A 14,402-nucleotide genomic window follows, 5' to 3' on the forward strand; every position below is an offset into this window, starting at 1 on the left:
GCATAATAAAAAGACCCAAACTCAATTTCTTCATTAACAAGTTACAATTATATATTGGTTTTAAATTGCAAACAAGCATTCATTGTCTTTGATACATTTGCTTCAAAGTTCACAAACTCTATAAAAACCTTGCTAATAATCATTTAAGGGACAATTAAAAATTCAATGTGTGGGCAAAGTTATGGAACTACTTGTGTACAATAAGCACTTAATCGAAAAGCATCAAAATTGCAAGGAAATCACTGATTCTAGAAGCTACAAATTGAAGATTCAGTTCTGCCGCCAAAAGGAATGACCGCATTTCTAAACATGTACCAACTAAAACTAATACGATCTAAAAATGCACGGTTGACTCTACAAAATACAAATAATACATGCTAATATTGGCCTAAATATCCCAAAAATTTCTGTGATGATCAATGAGTGAAGGGGAAAACCAAAAAAGCTATATACAACTGAACTAACACAACATATGTGATTTCTTCTAAAGTTGGTTCAAGAGCAGTATACTAATTCCCCTAACATAAGCTTTATTTATGTGTAAATAATCAAGTCATCTCCCCCTTTAGGATTCAGTCATTTTATAGCAGCACTGATTTTGGTGCCAAAATTTGTCATCATTTGCTTCCAACTAGGAAAGTAGCTTTGAACTTTTAACTAGGCTTTGTAATTTCACTGTGCATTGTTGACAGAATTGCTCTTGTTAACACCTTGCATATCCATAGGGGAATTGGTTATGCTACCAACAGACCCTAGTGTCTGAGAGCTTAACTGCGGACTTGCTGGACAAGCTTCAGGATTACCGGTGCTCATACCGTGAATTGCCCCTGAGCTCATCTGCTGTGGACTCATTGGAGTTCGTTGACTCATTTGCTGAGGACTTGCTTGCTGATGTGTTTGTTGGCTTAATGATGAAACTCCCATTGTCGACGGTGATCCCACTTGTGGGGGAGAAACAACTGCCTGCAATTGCGAAGTTGTTTCCTGTTGTTGTTGTTGCTGCTGCTGCTGTAATTGCTGCTGCAACTGCTGATGTAAATGCTGTTGTTGTAATTGCAACTGCTGTTGGTGGTGTTGCTGCTGTTGGGATTGTTGGTGTTGCGGCTGCCGGTTCATATTATAAAGATTCATCCCTGGCATAAGCTTTGGTGGACCCATAGGACCCATTGCTCGCTGCAGCGTACCCATATTAGCCCTATTCAGAGATTGGCTCAACACGGAAAGACTGGCAGAGCTAGGGTGCATTTGTCGGGCTCCTGAGATGCCGGTAATGCTAGACTGAGGTGAACCTAACATGCCTTCGCGATTCTGTACCATTCTAAGCTTAGAAAACATCTCGGCTTGTTGTGGAGTGATTGTTCCAGCCCTATATTGTTGGCTTATAGAATTTGTAATATTTGAAGCCTGGCCAAGATTCATTGGGTTCTGACCTATATTTCCCATGCCAGCAATAGATGTCATCGGGGCCGAGATTCCAGTTCCTCCTATTCCCCTTGCAGTTCCAATTCCCATGGCATTGCCCATGGGTGAAAGTCCAACTAAGCTATTTCTAAAGTTGTTCATTCCCATAGCTGTTCCAATTCCCATCATCATTTTCCTTTGCATTTGTGGTTGCTGTTGCTGGTTTTGTTGCTGTTGCTGGTGCTGTTGCTGTAACATCTGAATCTGAAGAGGTGAGGCCTTGTTCAGCAAGTGATTACCCAATGGCATGTTGGAATTTTGTCCAACACCATTTAAATGTGAAAGCTGATTTGTAGTGAGCAAAGATCTCTGGAACTGTGGATTCTGCTGTTGAATGAGAGTGTGTTGATTTTGTTGCAGCTGCTGCTGCTGCTGTTGCTGAATTGCTTGTTGTGAGTCCAGTTGCTGCGGTCTTTGAGCCATTGAGACACCGGAGAGAAGTCCTTGGGACATCTGCAAGGCCTGAGGGTTTCCAGGCGGCAACATCCTTGCGTTTGCTGCAAGATTCTGTGATAAGTTTAAAGATGCATTACTGCCACTAGCTAGTTTTGCAGCTTCATTGCACGACTGACCCGGAATTTGCTCTCCATATTGCTGCATGTCATTAGGAGGTACACTAGATTGACTTCCCATAACGTTCACACGGTTTGGTCTGAGTTGGATTCTGTCATCTTCCTTAACATATCCTTCGTGTTCAATCTACAGTGGGCAAATTTTTTTAGTATTAAAAAAATAATTTGACAAAGACTTGTCCTTCATACGGTTCAAGCTCAAACAGAGTAACATACCTGTGAACTGAACTGGTCTGCAAGCAAATCCGCAAAATACTGTCCACAAAATCGTTACATAAATCAGAGCAATAAACTTACAGAACTTGCTACAACTTTGACAGTGATTTCATGGTCGACAATGACCGATAAACTACCATGTTAAAGCTGAGAAATAAAGAAATTATACATACAATAACTATCTATCCAAAATATCAAGAGAGAATGAATTATGGCTTTTAACAAGAAATGTGTGCCAAGGAATTGAAAGTAAACATTATAGCCAAAATTATGGCTTCTTAAAGGAATAGTAGCTGTGGGATAAAATGGAAAAGGATTCCCCAAAAGAGTGTCTAAAACACATGGTTAAGAAGAAAAGCTATGATAAATATAGATGGGAAATTAATGTTTGAATGGCTTAACAGAGGACCACATGGAAAAAGATAAATGACTGCTTAAACATTTGAATTCAACTAACTGCAGATTTAAATCCTCAATAAATATGAGACAGAAAAATGTATAGTGAGCTTACAGTATTGGGTAATGTCGGGAGATGATCTTCTCCGCCTATGAAATCACTCTCATCTATGTCCCCATAATGCAAAGCCACTGTACCATCAGATGGCTTTTCAGCCATTATCATCCTAGTTCGAAACCTGGGAACTAAAGCAACAGCATTTCCTGTAAAAGAAAGGGAGTGTCAAACAAGGAAGAGAAGGAACTATACATTGCCAAAGAACAAGAGATTGATCACAAATTGCAACAAACCTTGAACTACACGCTCGTTCCAAATGAAACTTAACACTCTCATTTTGTTCACATTCATACTACCGCCTATTAGTGACTTTGACAAAGAACTGGACTCATCTATCAATCCCTCATTATTAGTTGCGTTTGCAAGATGAGCTGCCAAACGCTGTGGTGTATATGTATTCTGCTTTTTAATGGAATGATCCGTCTTCTTCGTCTTGAAGTGAAGTTTATGCCTGATAGAAGTTCATAGGTTATATGTAAGAACAGTAAAATACTTGAAATTTGAAAACATAACAGTGTTATCAGTTGATGGCGGAAAATAGCAGTTTGCTCAAATTCCGCTATGCTATAGTGCTATAGCGCCGCAATAGCAGCTATTTGACGCAACACTTTGTACTAAAAAGCGTATTGTAGATCAATAGCCCTTTGTTCAAATTCCGCTATGCTATATGTGCCTCTATAGCGGCTATTTGACAACACTAACATAAGAACGCACTTCCATATTTGTATCAACAGGTAGAGCAGAGGCTACAACAACAACAATCAAGCCTTATCCCACAAGGTAGTTGGCTACATATCAAATGTCCTTATAATATTGTCAAAAATCACTTCTATAGCTAAACCGTGGACATCTAAATCTTTCTTAATAGTTTTAGCCTGTATTTTTTTTGGAGGTCTTGCTCTGCCTCTAGCGATTAAGATGCACTCCATCTGATCAGCTCTCCAACTACGAAACCTACAGGTCTCCTCCACCCATACTCAAATCACCTACGTTGAGATTCAACCATATTTTTTACAAAAGATGCTCCCCAACTCTCTCTAATGCTAATCCTATATCATCTCATATCATCTTCCATTCATCTAGCGCAACATTCTCATCCATGCCGTCCATGTTACGTTGAGCTTATCCCCATGTTGACTTTTTACCCCTCAATAATCCGTTGCATACAACATTGCCCGATTAAAATGCTAGTCAAAGCCTTCTATCACCACCATAAATACTTGTATTTATGTAAAAAATTTAAAAAAATCTATGGAAAATCATAAACATAGGATTCTGAAAAACAATATTGAGATGCAGTTTTAAAATATAAACACTATACCTCGCTGTCACCATATCAATTTTTGAGAACCTGTCAAACATATTTTGAAGACCTTGCTCAGGAAAAGCCGAGGTCCCAACTGAGGGACTATTTGCATTGAATGGAACACCAGTACTAACACTAGCAGGAGACGCAACACCACTCATTGCTTGGGTCTTGGGAAGGGAATTAGATCTCCGTTTTGCAGCAAGTTGTGCCTGTTGTTGCCTTTGTGTAGAATCATTAGCACTAGAAGTCAAAGATGGAGTACCAACAGCAGCAGTAAGTGAAGCAATTGCTGTCTTCTCTTTCTGTAATGCTCCAGGGGCAGTGGTCATCGAAGGCGGTCCAAAACTTGGTCCAACTGAACCATTAGAAAATTCACCTGATTTTGAAGATAATGGCGAGTGAGGTAATGTCCCACTAGATAAGCGAGGACTCTGTACTTGTTTCCTTTTCTGAAGCTGGTCCTCCTTTTTTGCTTCTTTCTCCATTTGCTGACCCAGATTATTCCAGGTTGTCGTCTGTGGAAAATTAGGTCTCATGAATGCATGCTGTGGCAATCTTTGCTGATGCCGTAATTGTTGTGGATCTAAATTGCTTGCATCTATTTCCATCTCACTTTTACTGCGGTTCATCCCCGCACCATCTATTCTTTCCATTTCAAATTGTTCTTCCTTGGCAACTAACCTCATGCCCTGTTGACCCGAAGCAAATTGAATAGACCCTGTCTCTTGATTTAAACCCCCTTCAAAAACCTGTGGGGGAAACTTCTGAATGCCACCACTGGAATACTGAATACCTCTGGCCATTGCTTGTTGTTGAAATAGTGTATTCTGCCAATTAATATCCGGTCCTTGAAGGGCGTCGACGTGTGAGCCTATTTGCTGCTGCTGCATTGCATCAACACCTGTGGAAGCAGGCCTCATTCTTTTTGCAATACTGGATAAAGGTGATGATTGCCCGTCTGGATTCTCTCTTTTTGTATGAAGAGAGACACTTGCGTTAGGATTATCAGCATATGAAATCATGACATCTTGTGCAGCAGGAGAAGCTGCAGATGAATTAATAGCAGAAATTGATCCATGCTCCTGCAAGTTTCTTGGAGTTCCGATGGCCATTGGATATCTTGATTGATGGGAAATCATAGAAAAGCTTGGAATGGAAGAATCTGGTATAATATTCTTAGATCTCATGGCCATGGCAATGCTTGGGTTAAGATTTTGCATTGCTGGATTTTCAAGAGTCTGTTGCACAATAGCATTTGATGTAGCAATTCCTGAATCACCCAACCTACTATTTGAGTTCTCTTGCACTCTATCTATGCATACTTTTTTACCATGGATTTTATTACTAGAAGTGACAGAAAACTCTGGGATATTCCTTAATCGCTTTCTCCGCAAATTGAGCTGAAACGTGAATTCAACATTATTGGGATGAACACATCCAAACAATAAATTCATTAGGGGAGAATCTAACTTGTTTATACTTTATACCTTTGATGGAAGTGGACTTTCACACAGCCGATCTAACTTTGGAGTAGGATCTAGATGAAGTTTTGGTTGTAATGCTTTCAGAATCTTCGACTCAGCTTCCTATTATCAGTGCAAAGATAGTTAAGTGCAATTAATACCCTATAAATGGATAAAATTATACAGAGTGGTCATTCATGATTGGTGAATTATACTCACCATTAGATCACCATATGTCCAAGACTTATCAGCAATAGATGGGATGTCCTTCACAATATTTTCCAATGACATCTTGAGGCATACTTTATTAACAGTAGGAGAACTTTCCCCAGACACAGTGCCAACTCCCTTTTCAGAAGAGCAACCTCGATAATCACGCACCTGGAGTGTTACAGAATTGATACAAAGCTCAACCTTACAAACAGTATGCTACATTGAAAGTATATATGAAACGGTGATAAAATTTAGTATATAAGAAGGAGAAGTTTGCAAAGGGCAAAAGAAAAATGCAAAGAGTGCAATGGAGTATTGCATAACTGGTATACTCCTCAATGAATAGTCAACACTGCAAAAGAAACTAAATACCAGACGAAAATTTGTGCAATCTTAAATTATTTTTTCACAAAATAATAATAATGGAAATTTAAATGTTTCCTTTAAAAGTAGAGCGTGCCAAAAATAAATAAAATTCACCTCGCATACTAGTGATCCATCAACATACTTGGCAGGTATATCATCCAGAATTTCCCCGGGCAAGTGACCTGACTCAATGGCCTCCAAATACATAATTACAAAGAAATAGGAAGGTAAGTACATGAAATACTCTTAACATATGTACACAAATCAAAACAATAAAAGATCAAGAAAACATAAGATGATGAATTAGACAATAAATTGGAAGCCACCTAGGAAAGGGCCTATTCCTGTCTCCACCTTTGAGGTACACGACGTAAGAAGGTGGAAACAAGTAGCTCAACCCAACAGCACCCGTCTCAGACAATAAATTGCTCAACCCAACAGCATAGCTTATGGTCCTATTCCTGTCTCCACCTTTGAGGTACACGACGTAAGAAGGTGGAAACAAGTAGCTCAACCCAACAGCACCCGTCTCAGATTACGAAATTATACCAGTTTTTTAAGAATTAATTGAATCTGGTCAAAAGTCTTGAAAGCTCAATATGATACTTTTCACTAATACATATAGCAATGCTTACTATAAATGCACGAAGTATTTGAATATTTCTCTTAGGTTTTGAGCATAACACCTCCAGAAAAAAGGGTTGTAAGGTGAGGATTGTCTGAAATATTTAAACTCTATGCAGGTCTCTTTCGCCAACCTGGGGCTTGGGTTTTGCCCAACAACCCCCCTCAATAATTATAATGTTTTAAAAAGGAAAAGATAAAATTGAGAGAACTAAAAATATTATAGAATTTCAAGAGAATTACCAAGAAAAGGGTTTCGGATGACCTATCATACGGAAGTAACAACTTCGGAAACTGCTGATTTGCAGCATCATTCTGAAAGTTCATAAACAACATAGCTTAGAGACTTAACCGGTCGAGCTAAAAGACTCCACAATAGCAAAATATCAATAATTGTTTCAGACAAACCTGGCTGGGTTTTCCAATAGAATAACCATCCGGGAACAGGTTCAAAGTAAAAGAAGCTTCCCTCTCTGTCAAAACAACCACCACAACACAACACTCAGGATTTATACACAAGTTAAGTGGCCAATAAACTCTGATGACTAACCTTCTAAGGAAAGAGTTTCCGACGAATTGGGCATCCGAGCAATGTTTTCACCAGCATCAACAAGATCACTCTGTATAAAGAAAGGAAAGTTAAAACAATCAATAAAAGTAACTTAAATTCCAAAACATGGAAAATTCAAAATTCCCACTATTTTTTGCATTGATACTTCAATTGAACCTAATTAAATTACAGATAATAATGAATACAAGTTAAACACAAAAGACACAAAGCCTTCAAATTTTCTTAGTCTCATTTCCTTCTTAGATCAAAAACAGAAACACCATCATAGACATCACAACAAAAACACAAACTTTAGAAACAAAATAGCAAGACCCAGAATTCAATTTATGGAAATTCTCTCGAATTTGAAGCGAATGAGTTGAATTGCAAATTGGTGATAATGATAATTATTACCTGGGACCTAGAATTCTCTGATTCGTCATCATTGGTAGGTTGAAGAGGAAGGGGAAGGGGTTTCGGGCGAAACCTAGTGCCAGTCTTTGAGACCTTGAAGGAAACACCCATTGAATTTTGAGTGGATTGTGATGAAGAGAAAAACCCTAAAAATTAACAGAGGAAGAGAGAGAGAAGAAAGATTTTGCTGTGATTTAATTTCTTCGAGTATATGAAATCAACTCATCGTTTGTTTCTTTAGGATTTTGAGCTATGTTTGTTTAATTTCTCCTATGCTGCATTTTATTTATACCGGGAAGCAATTTTTATGTTTTTTTTTTCAAGGTATTTCTTTTTTTTTTCACATCGAGGTAGTATATTTTTTTATTATAAAAAAATAATTTTGATATTTATAATTTAGAAAATATTTATTAGAAATTAAAAAAAGCATAATTTTTTTTGTTAACGGTGATAATAATTATTTTTAAAAGAGTCTTTATCAAATTTTCGTATAAAGTTATTTTTAGATTTTGATTTTTAAATGAATAAAAACTTTCAAAAGTTATTATTTATTTTTAAAATAAATTGTTTTCTAAACTAAATTTTAACTACTAGACAAACGCAAAAAAGATGAAAAATGAGTGTACTAAAGACGAATATGCAAACAACCAAATGTCTCTTAATCTCAACCATTTGAATTAATTCAATGGATGTACTTTCTTTTTCATTTATTTATTTATGAATCCCCATAACTAAAAAATTTAGTTTTTATTTTATTTTAAATATGTTAAATTTTACTATAATCAATTCATACAAATGTGAGACTGTGGTTCACTCTCAAGATAAAATATTCAACCTAACAACATTAATATTTGTCAGTTGAGTAGAGATTAAAGATTAGAATTTGTGGCTTTGGTAAGACTCGAACTCCCTTCAGACGGATTATATGACTAATTTTTAAATTACTTTTAATAATATTTAAACTTCATTAATGTTTTTAAAAAAAAATTATCAATCTATTTTAAAAGCATTTTGTAGAGATCGAAAGTTCATATTAGAATTGGTTCAAGGTCAAAGTTAGTAAAGATAAGATTTTAGACATCTGAAAAATATTTAATTTTTTATATATATTTAACCCTAAAAAGAATACATCAATTGACATATTTAATTAAAATACTTTAAATATTATAAAACAAAAAAATTTAATTTAAATAAAATTATAATAAAACATTACTGTTTATATTAAAAAAGTATTTACTTCTTTTATCAAATAAGATTTTAAAATTTAAATATTTGATAGAGTTTGATTTTCATGTCAATAAACTTAACACAAAAGTGCAAACTAGCATGCACTATTCGGATCTTTTTATTGAATTTGACTAGGTACTAATCTACTGAGGAACATAAATTTTTTAACTAAAATTATCTATGTTTAAAGGAAAGTATTGTGAGTGTGTTTGAGCAGGTCACAAATTTTAATTCTTCATTCTTTAAAATAGAGTTGTTTGATAACCGGTCTTCTCGTGGTAGTTTATAGTTTTATTTAACCAACTTTTAACATTTTTTTGAAGTCATTTTTTAAAAAAATTTCATACGCTACTTCAAAGTTATATTTGAGCTTATACTATAATGTATCATCTTCTCTTTTTTCTTTTTTTTTTTTATCTTCATTATTTTAATTGGAAAGGCACTTTAGTCAATTCAATATGCTTAATTTTATATTTATATTTATTAGTACTTCAACAGCTAATTCTAGTCAATTCAATATGCTAAACTTATCATTGCCGCCTATTTGTTATAAGTTAATATGTTGTCATCAAGGCTAAAAATTCATAACTATTTGCTATTTTGTCCAACAAAGGTTAATATTGTCTTTTCTTTAAACATATTCAATAATTTGACTTTAGTACTATCTTTAATAATACGAGCAATAAATTTTCAATATTATGATTATATATTATTATAAAATATTTTCTATAATTCTTTATCTATAAAAATTTTGTAAGTTTACTAAGCATCATAGTCTCTAACAATCTTCAAAATGAAAAAGATTTGATTTTTTTCCTCATTTATTTGGAATTACTTATGCTGTTTTGGGGAACTCATTAAATCAACTGTGCATATACTCATTACTCAACAGCTACATTTAGTGAGTTAGTTAGAAGCAAAAAAATTACAAACATATAAATGTTTGTTTGTGACCAAAAATTATATAAATGTTTGTTTTAGAGCTTCCCAATAAAAGCATATTTTAAATATATCTTTTTTAGTAATAATAATAATTTTAAACAATACATAAGTTTAATCATTACTAAATAGCCTTTAGTTTTTTAAGTCATATTACTAAATAAACTTATACATTCAAGTTTTTTATATATGCTTTATAAAAAAAAGTGTTTTATATGTATATCATAAATCCTAAATCTTTATAAGGTAAATAAATGTATATTTTTTTATTTAACATAAAAACTTATTACAATTATAAAAATTAAATAATTTAAGTTTGGAATATGCTGACATATTAAATAATTTAAAAATTATAAAAACTTATTATGTTATCATTTAAGTGTATATGCTGACATTTTCGACAAGACATACTCTTTAGAAAGTATGACTTATAAACCTTACCTAGAAGTTTAACTTATTTTTGCTAGTAAATATAAATATAAAATGTGTCTTATTTTCAAATTTACATATTCGCATTGGGTGGTATTTTTATGTTATTGATATTACTGATGTTATTTTCAAATTTATCTATATATTTTGGGTGGCATTTTTATATCGTCGATATCACTAGTGAGTTTGGTTGAAATTAAAAAATATTAAAAAAGTCATACATTATTTAAAATTGTAAAGGAAAATGGTGTTCAAAGTTATATATATATGTCTTTAGTTTTTTATTACAATTTGCACTAGTCATAAACATTTTAATTTTGTATCTTATTCTTTTATTTTCTTGTCTACTCTTGTGTTAGAGTGTTGTGAAATGTAGTTGAAATGTTTGCTTTTGAGAGTATAGGTGTATTGGGAGCCATGGAAAGTTTGAGAGATGTGTATGAGTTGTAATAATTTTCACATAAAGCTATTATCCGATTGTCATATTTCGAGCTTCTATGTTATCTTCCTGTGTTTTGGTTGTTATCTGTTTGTTCATTTTTCCAACATTTGGTATCAGTTACTTTTGGTTCGGTACAAGGAAATAGAGTTCTTAATATGCTATGTGGTTGCAGCTTTATTTGATTTTCCACATCAGAAAAGAAAGTTATATTGCAAAAGTGTTGTTAGACATGGTTCTAGCTAAAGAAAGACTTGGTTATTAAGTAGTCATTTGTGACTCACATGTCTTTTCTAGGAACCTACCTGGTGCATAATTACAGTATGTCAAGATCTGCTTTGAAGTTTGGGTTAGAGAAATTTGTTGGAAGAACCAATTTTGGCTTGAGTAAAATTAAAATATAATATGTGTTGATACAATCATGATTACACAAAGTGTTGATTATTACAAGTGCATTGGTTAGCATTGATGCAAGGTGCACTATGAAATTATGTCAGTTGCTGAAGAACTTCCTAAGAAAGACAACATGGAGATCAAGTACTTATGTCTCCCTTCCATGGTTGGACGTAGAAAAAATTCTATCTTTAGTTTTATCAAAGACTGAGTTGGGCAGAAGATATATTCTTGAAGTAACAAATGTCTCTCACAAGCAGGCTGAGAGATACTTATTAAATTTGTTTTACAGGTTGTTATTACTACCTATGTTATGAGAATATTTCTTCTTACAACTTCTCTTTGTGATGAAATTGAGAAAATGATAAACTCCTTATGGTGAGACTACTATATCACTCACTCCAAGGATATTCATCGGCTCTCTTGGAATCAAATGGCTACAAGTGAAGATGATGAATATGTGGGCTTTAAAAATCTCACAACTTTCAATGTTGCAATGCTTGGAAAGCAAGGATGGCACATAATGAACACTCTGAGTAGCCTTATCTCTTGGCTCTTTAAGGCTAAATATTTCTCGAATGGACAACTCCTAGATTCCAGCTTTGGTCACAATCCAAGCTTTGTTTGGCGAGGTATTTGTAGTGTCAAACATAATGATATATCTATTTGGAACGAACGATAGTTACATGATGGTACAATCATGTCAGTACTGATAAATTGTGAGCCTTATATGGCAACTCTATGTGTATGAGGTCTTATCAACTCTTATGCGAAAACTTGGAACACTCCGCCAATCTATTCGCTCTTTGTTCAGGCAACAAGTATCAAAATCCTTATCACTCCCTTATTTAATTTGGTTATTAGTGATAGAATGATTTGGAGCAAGGAAAAAAACAGGGAATACTCAGTGAGAAATGCCTATGTAATATGTTCATGACATTAGTGAGGTCTCCTACCAGAGAATACCCGGACAATAAAATCTCATATGGAACCTCAAGGCTCTGCCGAAAATAAAAAACATGGTATTGTGTATTTGTAAGAGGTGTATCCCTACTAGAGGCAAAGTTTAGAAGTGTGGTGTTGATTGTCCTATTAATTGTGTGGTGTGTGATCACGAATTTGATGATAGTATCCATATTTTTTTCTCTTGATATTGCAGTACATAACTCAGAGATAATTCATCATAGGTATTCAATCGACTTATAGATCTCCTCAAAGATTAGACAATTGTCAGGTCTGCTCAAAATCAAACATAAGTGGTACATAGAGAGCAACCTACACACATTTGGAAGAAACCAAAGTCATGTAGGATGAAATGTAATGTTGATGTCTCCTTCTCAACTCATAAGAATAAGATTGAAGTTGGAATGTGTATTAGATATGAACATGAAAAGTTTGTTTGTTGGCTAAAACGATTTGATTCACACCTCGATGTGAAGTTCACATAGGTGAGGAGAAAAGTGAATTATGTAGGAGAAAAGTGAATGAAGTTGCTCACACTCTTGCAAGCCACATCTCAATCTTGTTTTCATGTTTGGATTGAAATACCTTATTTTTATATTAAATATTTTATTATCAATGAAATAAGATGAGCACTTTTCAGTAAAATAAATAAAAAATACTGACAGTAATTGTTATTTTTTTAAGAATATATCTCCAGCTTGTTTAAAAAATAAGAAACTATTGACATTCAAGGGTGCCTTTGGTATACATTTTAATTAAGTGATAAGTGTTTATTTTCCAAAATATATTAACTTTTTGAAAAATAATTTATATCATATTATTTTGAAGAACAATTATTTATTTGGGTATTTTCGAAACTACATTTTGGAAACTTATCTATAATTAAGCTTTCCCAAAAATCTATAATTAAGTTTTTTCAAAAATAATAATATTATCAACACATTATTTAACATACATGTGTCAACATATTCAATTTGATTGGTTAAAATTCATATGAATCTCATTAAATTCATATGAGATTTATATGATTAAATGAGATCTATGTATATTTTAACTAATTAAATATAATATATTAAAAAATATATATTTAATATTATGTTATTGGCATTCTTCTTCCTAAAAAATACTTGTTAAAGAATCATTATTCAATTAAAAAATTAAAAATGCATTGCTCACACTAGAGGTAATAAGTACCAAAAGGAAGGAGTATAACTAAAATTATTCTTGTTCACGCATTATGTAATAAGTAGGCCATGAATACAACTCGGCTTCCCCCCTCACAACCATGAGTAAGTATCCATGGTCTTCATTGTCAATGTAGTCTAGATCTTCTTAATGTTCTTCATTGTTTATCTTTTTTTGTCTTAACCTTTTGATTTTAAGGGAAGAGTTCTTATTAATCCAAAGTTCAACCAAAAAATAAGTAAAATTTAGTTAAAAATTGTTTCAATTAGGATTTGAACTCGAGCTGATGCTCATGTGACAAAGGAAGTGGGATGGTACATGTTTTTATCTTGAATCTTTAGAAATTTGTTCAATTTGTTGGATGAATAAATCATTACATAAATGTTTATATTTATCCTCAAATGTTTATATTTATCCTCTGTGATTGAGCACGTGATTGACGAATTGTATCATTTGGTTCAAAATTTAAACCACTATGTAGGGGGAAGAGAAGAAGGCGAGGATAGAATATACTCCTTTATTTTTCTTATAGAATATCCTTAAAAAGACAGTAGATTTAAATTAGAATTGTTCTTTTATATAAAAAATAAATATATAACTAAATTTAGGTGAATTGAGTCTCAAAGGCTCGCTAGAGTTAAGATAGAATTTAATATTCAGACAACACTAATAAAAATAATTACAATTCACGGAGACCAACGAAACTTTTACATTTAATTAGATGTAAAATTAAAATTAAAGAAAAAAAAGTTATTAAAATTAAACAAAAATTTACTATTCTAATCTCATATATAAAAAAAATAAAAATAAAAAATCTCACACTAATTCTTTAAGAAAGGTTAAGTAGTTAATCTCATTTAATTTATTCAAAGTGATAAAAAAAATATATATATAAATTAATAAAAATATATTATAAGAACCCTTGCATTAAATTTGTTATAATTAATTAACTTTTGTTTATATTTAGACCACAAAAATATACTTTTTTGTTGCTTATATTCAAATCAAATAGCGTATATATTTATGGATTTGACTCATCTGAAGTAAAAAGTTGATAAAGTAAATAAATTAATAGTTGATGTTATAATCACTCATGATTAGCCATACATATAAACAAAATAACAA

General features: G+C 33.0%; 1 protein-coding gene across 1 annotated transcript; it reads right to left on the reverse strand.

Annotated features, from left to right (window-relative positions):
• Nucleotides 1–208: 208 nt before the first annotated feature.
• On the reverse strand, nt 209–7,969 carry LOC101505495 (protein PHYTOCHROME-DEPENDENT LATE-FLOWERING). Its single transcript, XM_004510478.4, has 12 exons — nt 7,703–7,969; nt 7,289–7,358; nt 7,147–7,211; nt 6,982–7,053; nt 6,229–6,309; nt 5,755–5,916; nt 5,560–5,658; nt 4,085–5,472; nt 2,997–3,214; nt 2,761–2,909; nt 2,250–2,288; nt 209–2,160 (listed from the first exon to the last, which is right to left on the reverse strand). Exons 1-12 carry the CDS (start codon nt 7,811–7,813, stop codon nt 673–675), a joined length of 3,942 nt encoding a protein of 1,313 aa, XP_004510535.1. The 5' UTR covers nt 7,814–7,969; the 3' UTR covers nt 209–672.
• Nucleotides 7,970–14,402: the final 6,433 nt, after the last annotated feature.

This window comes from Cicer arietinum, chromosome 7 (assembly GCF_000331145.2).
Source record: "Cicer arietinum cultivar CDC Frontier isolate Library 1 chromosome 7, Cicar.CDCFrontier_v2.0, whole genome shotgun sequence".
Taxonomy (NCBI): domain Eukaryota; kingdom Viridiplantae; phylum Streptophyta; class Magnoliopsida; order Fabales; family Fabaceae; genus Cicer; species Cicer arietinum.

Bases quoted from the DNA above. Each gene is read 5' to 3' on its own strand.
- LOC101505495 (XM_004510478.4), bottom strand. From the start codon at position 7,813: ATGGGTGTTTCCTTCAAGGTCTCAAAGACTGGCACTAGGTTTCGCCCG. The intron at 5,917-6,228 runs GTGAATTTTATT...GTAACACTCCAG, and splicing joins ATGGATCACTAGTATGCGAG to GTGCGTGATTATCGAGGTTG. The intron at 5,659-5,754 runs GTGAGTATAATT...CACTGATAATAG, and splicing joins GGACATATGGTGATCTAATG to GAAGCTGAGTCGAAGATTCT.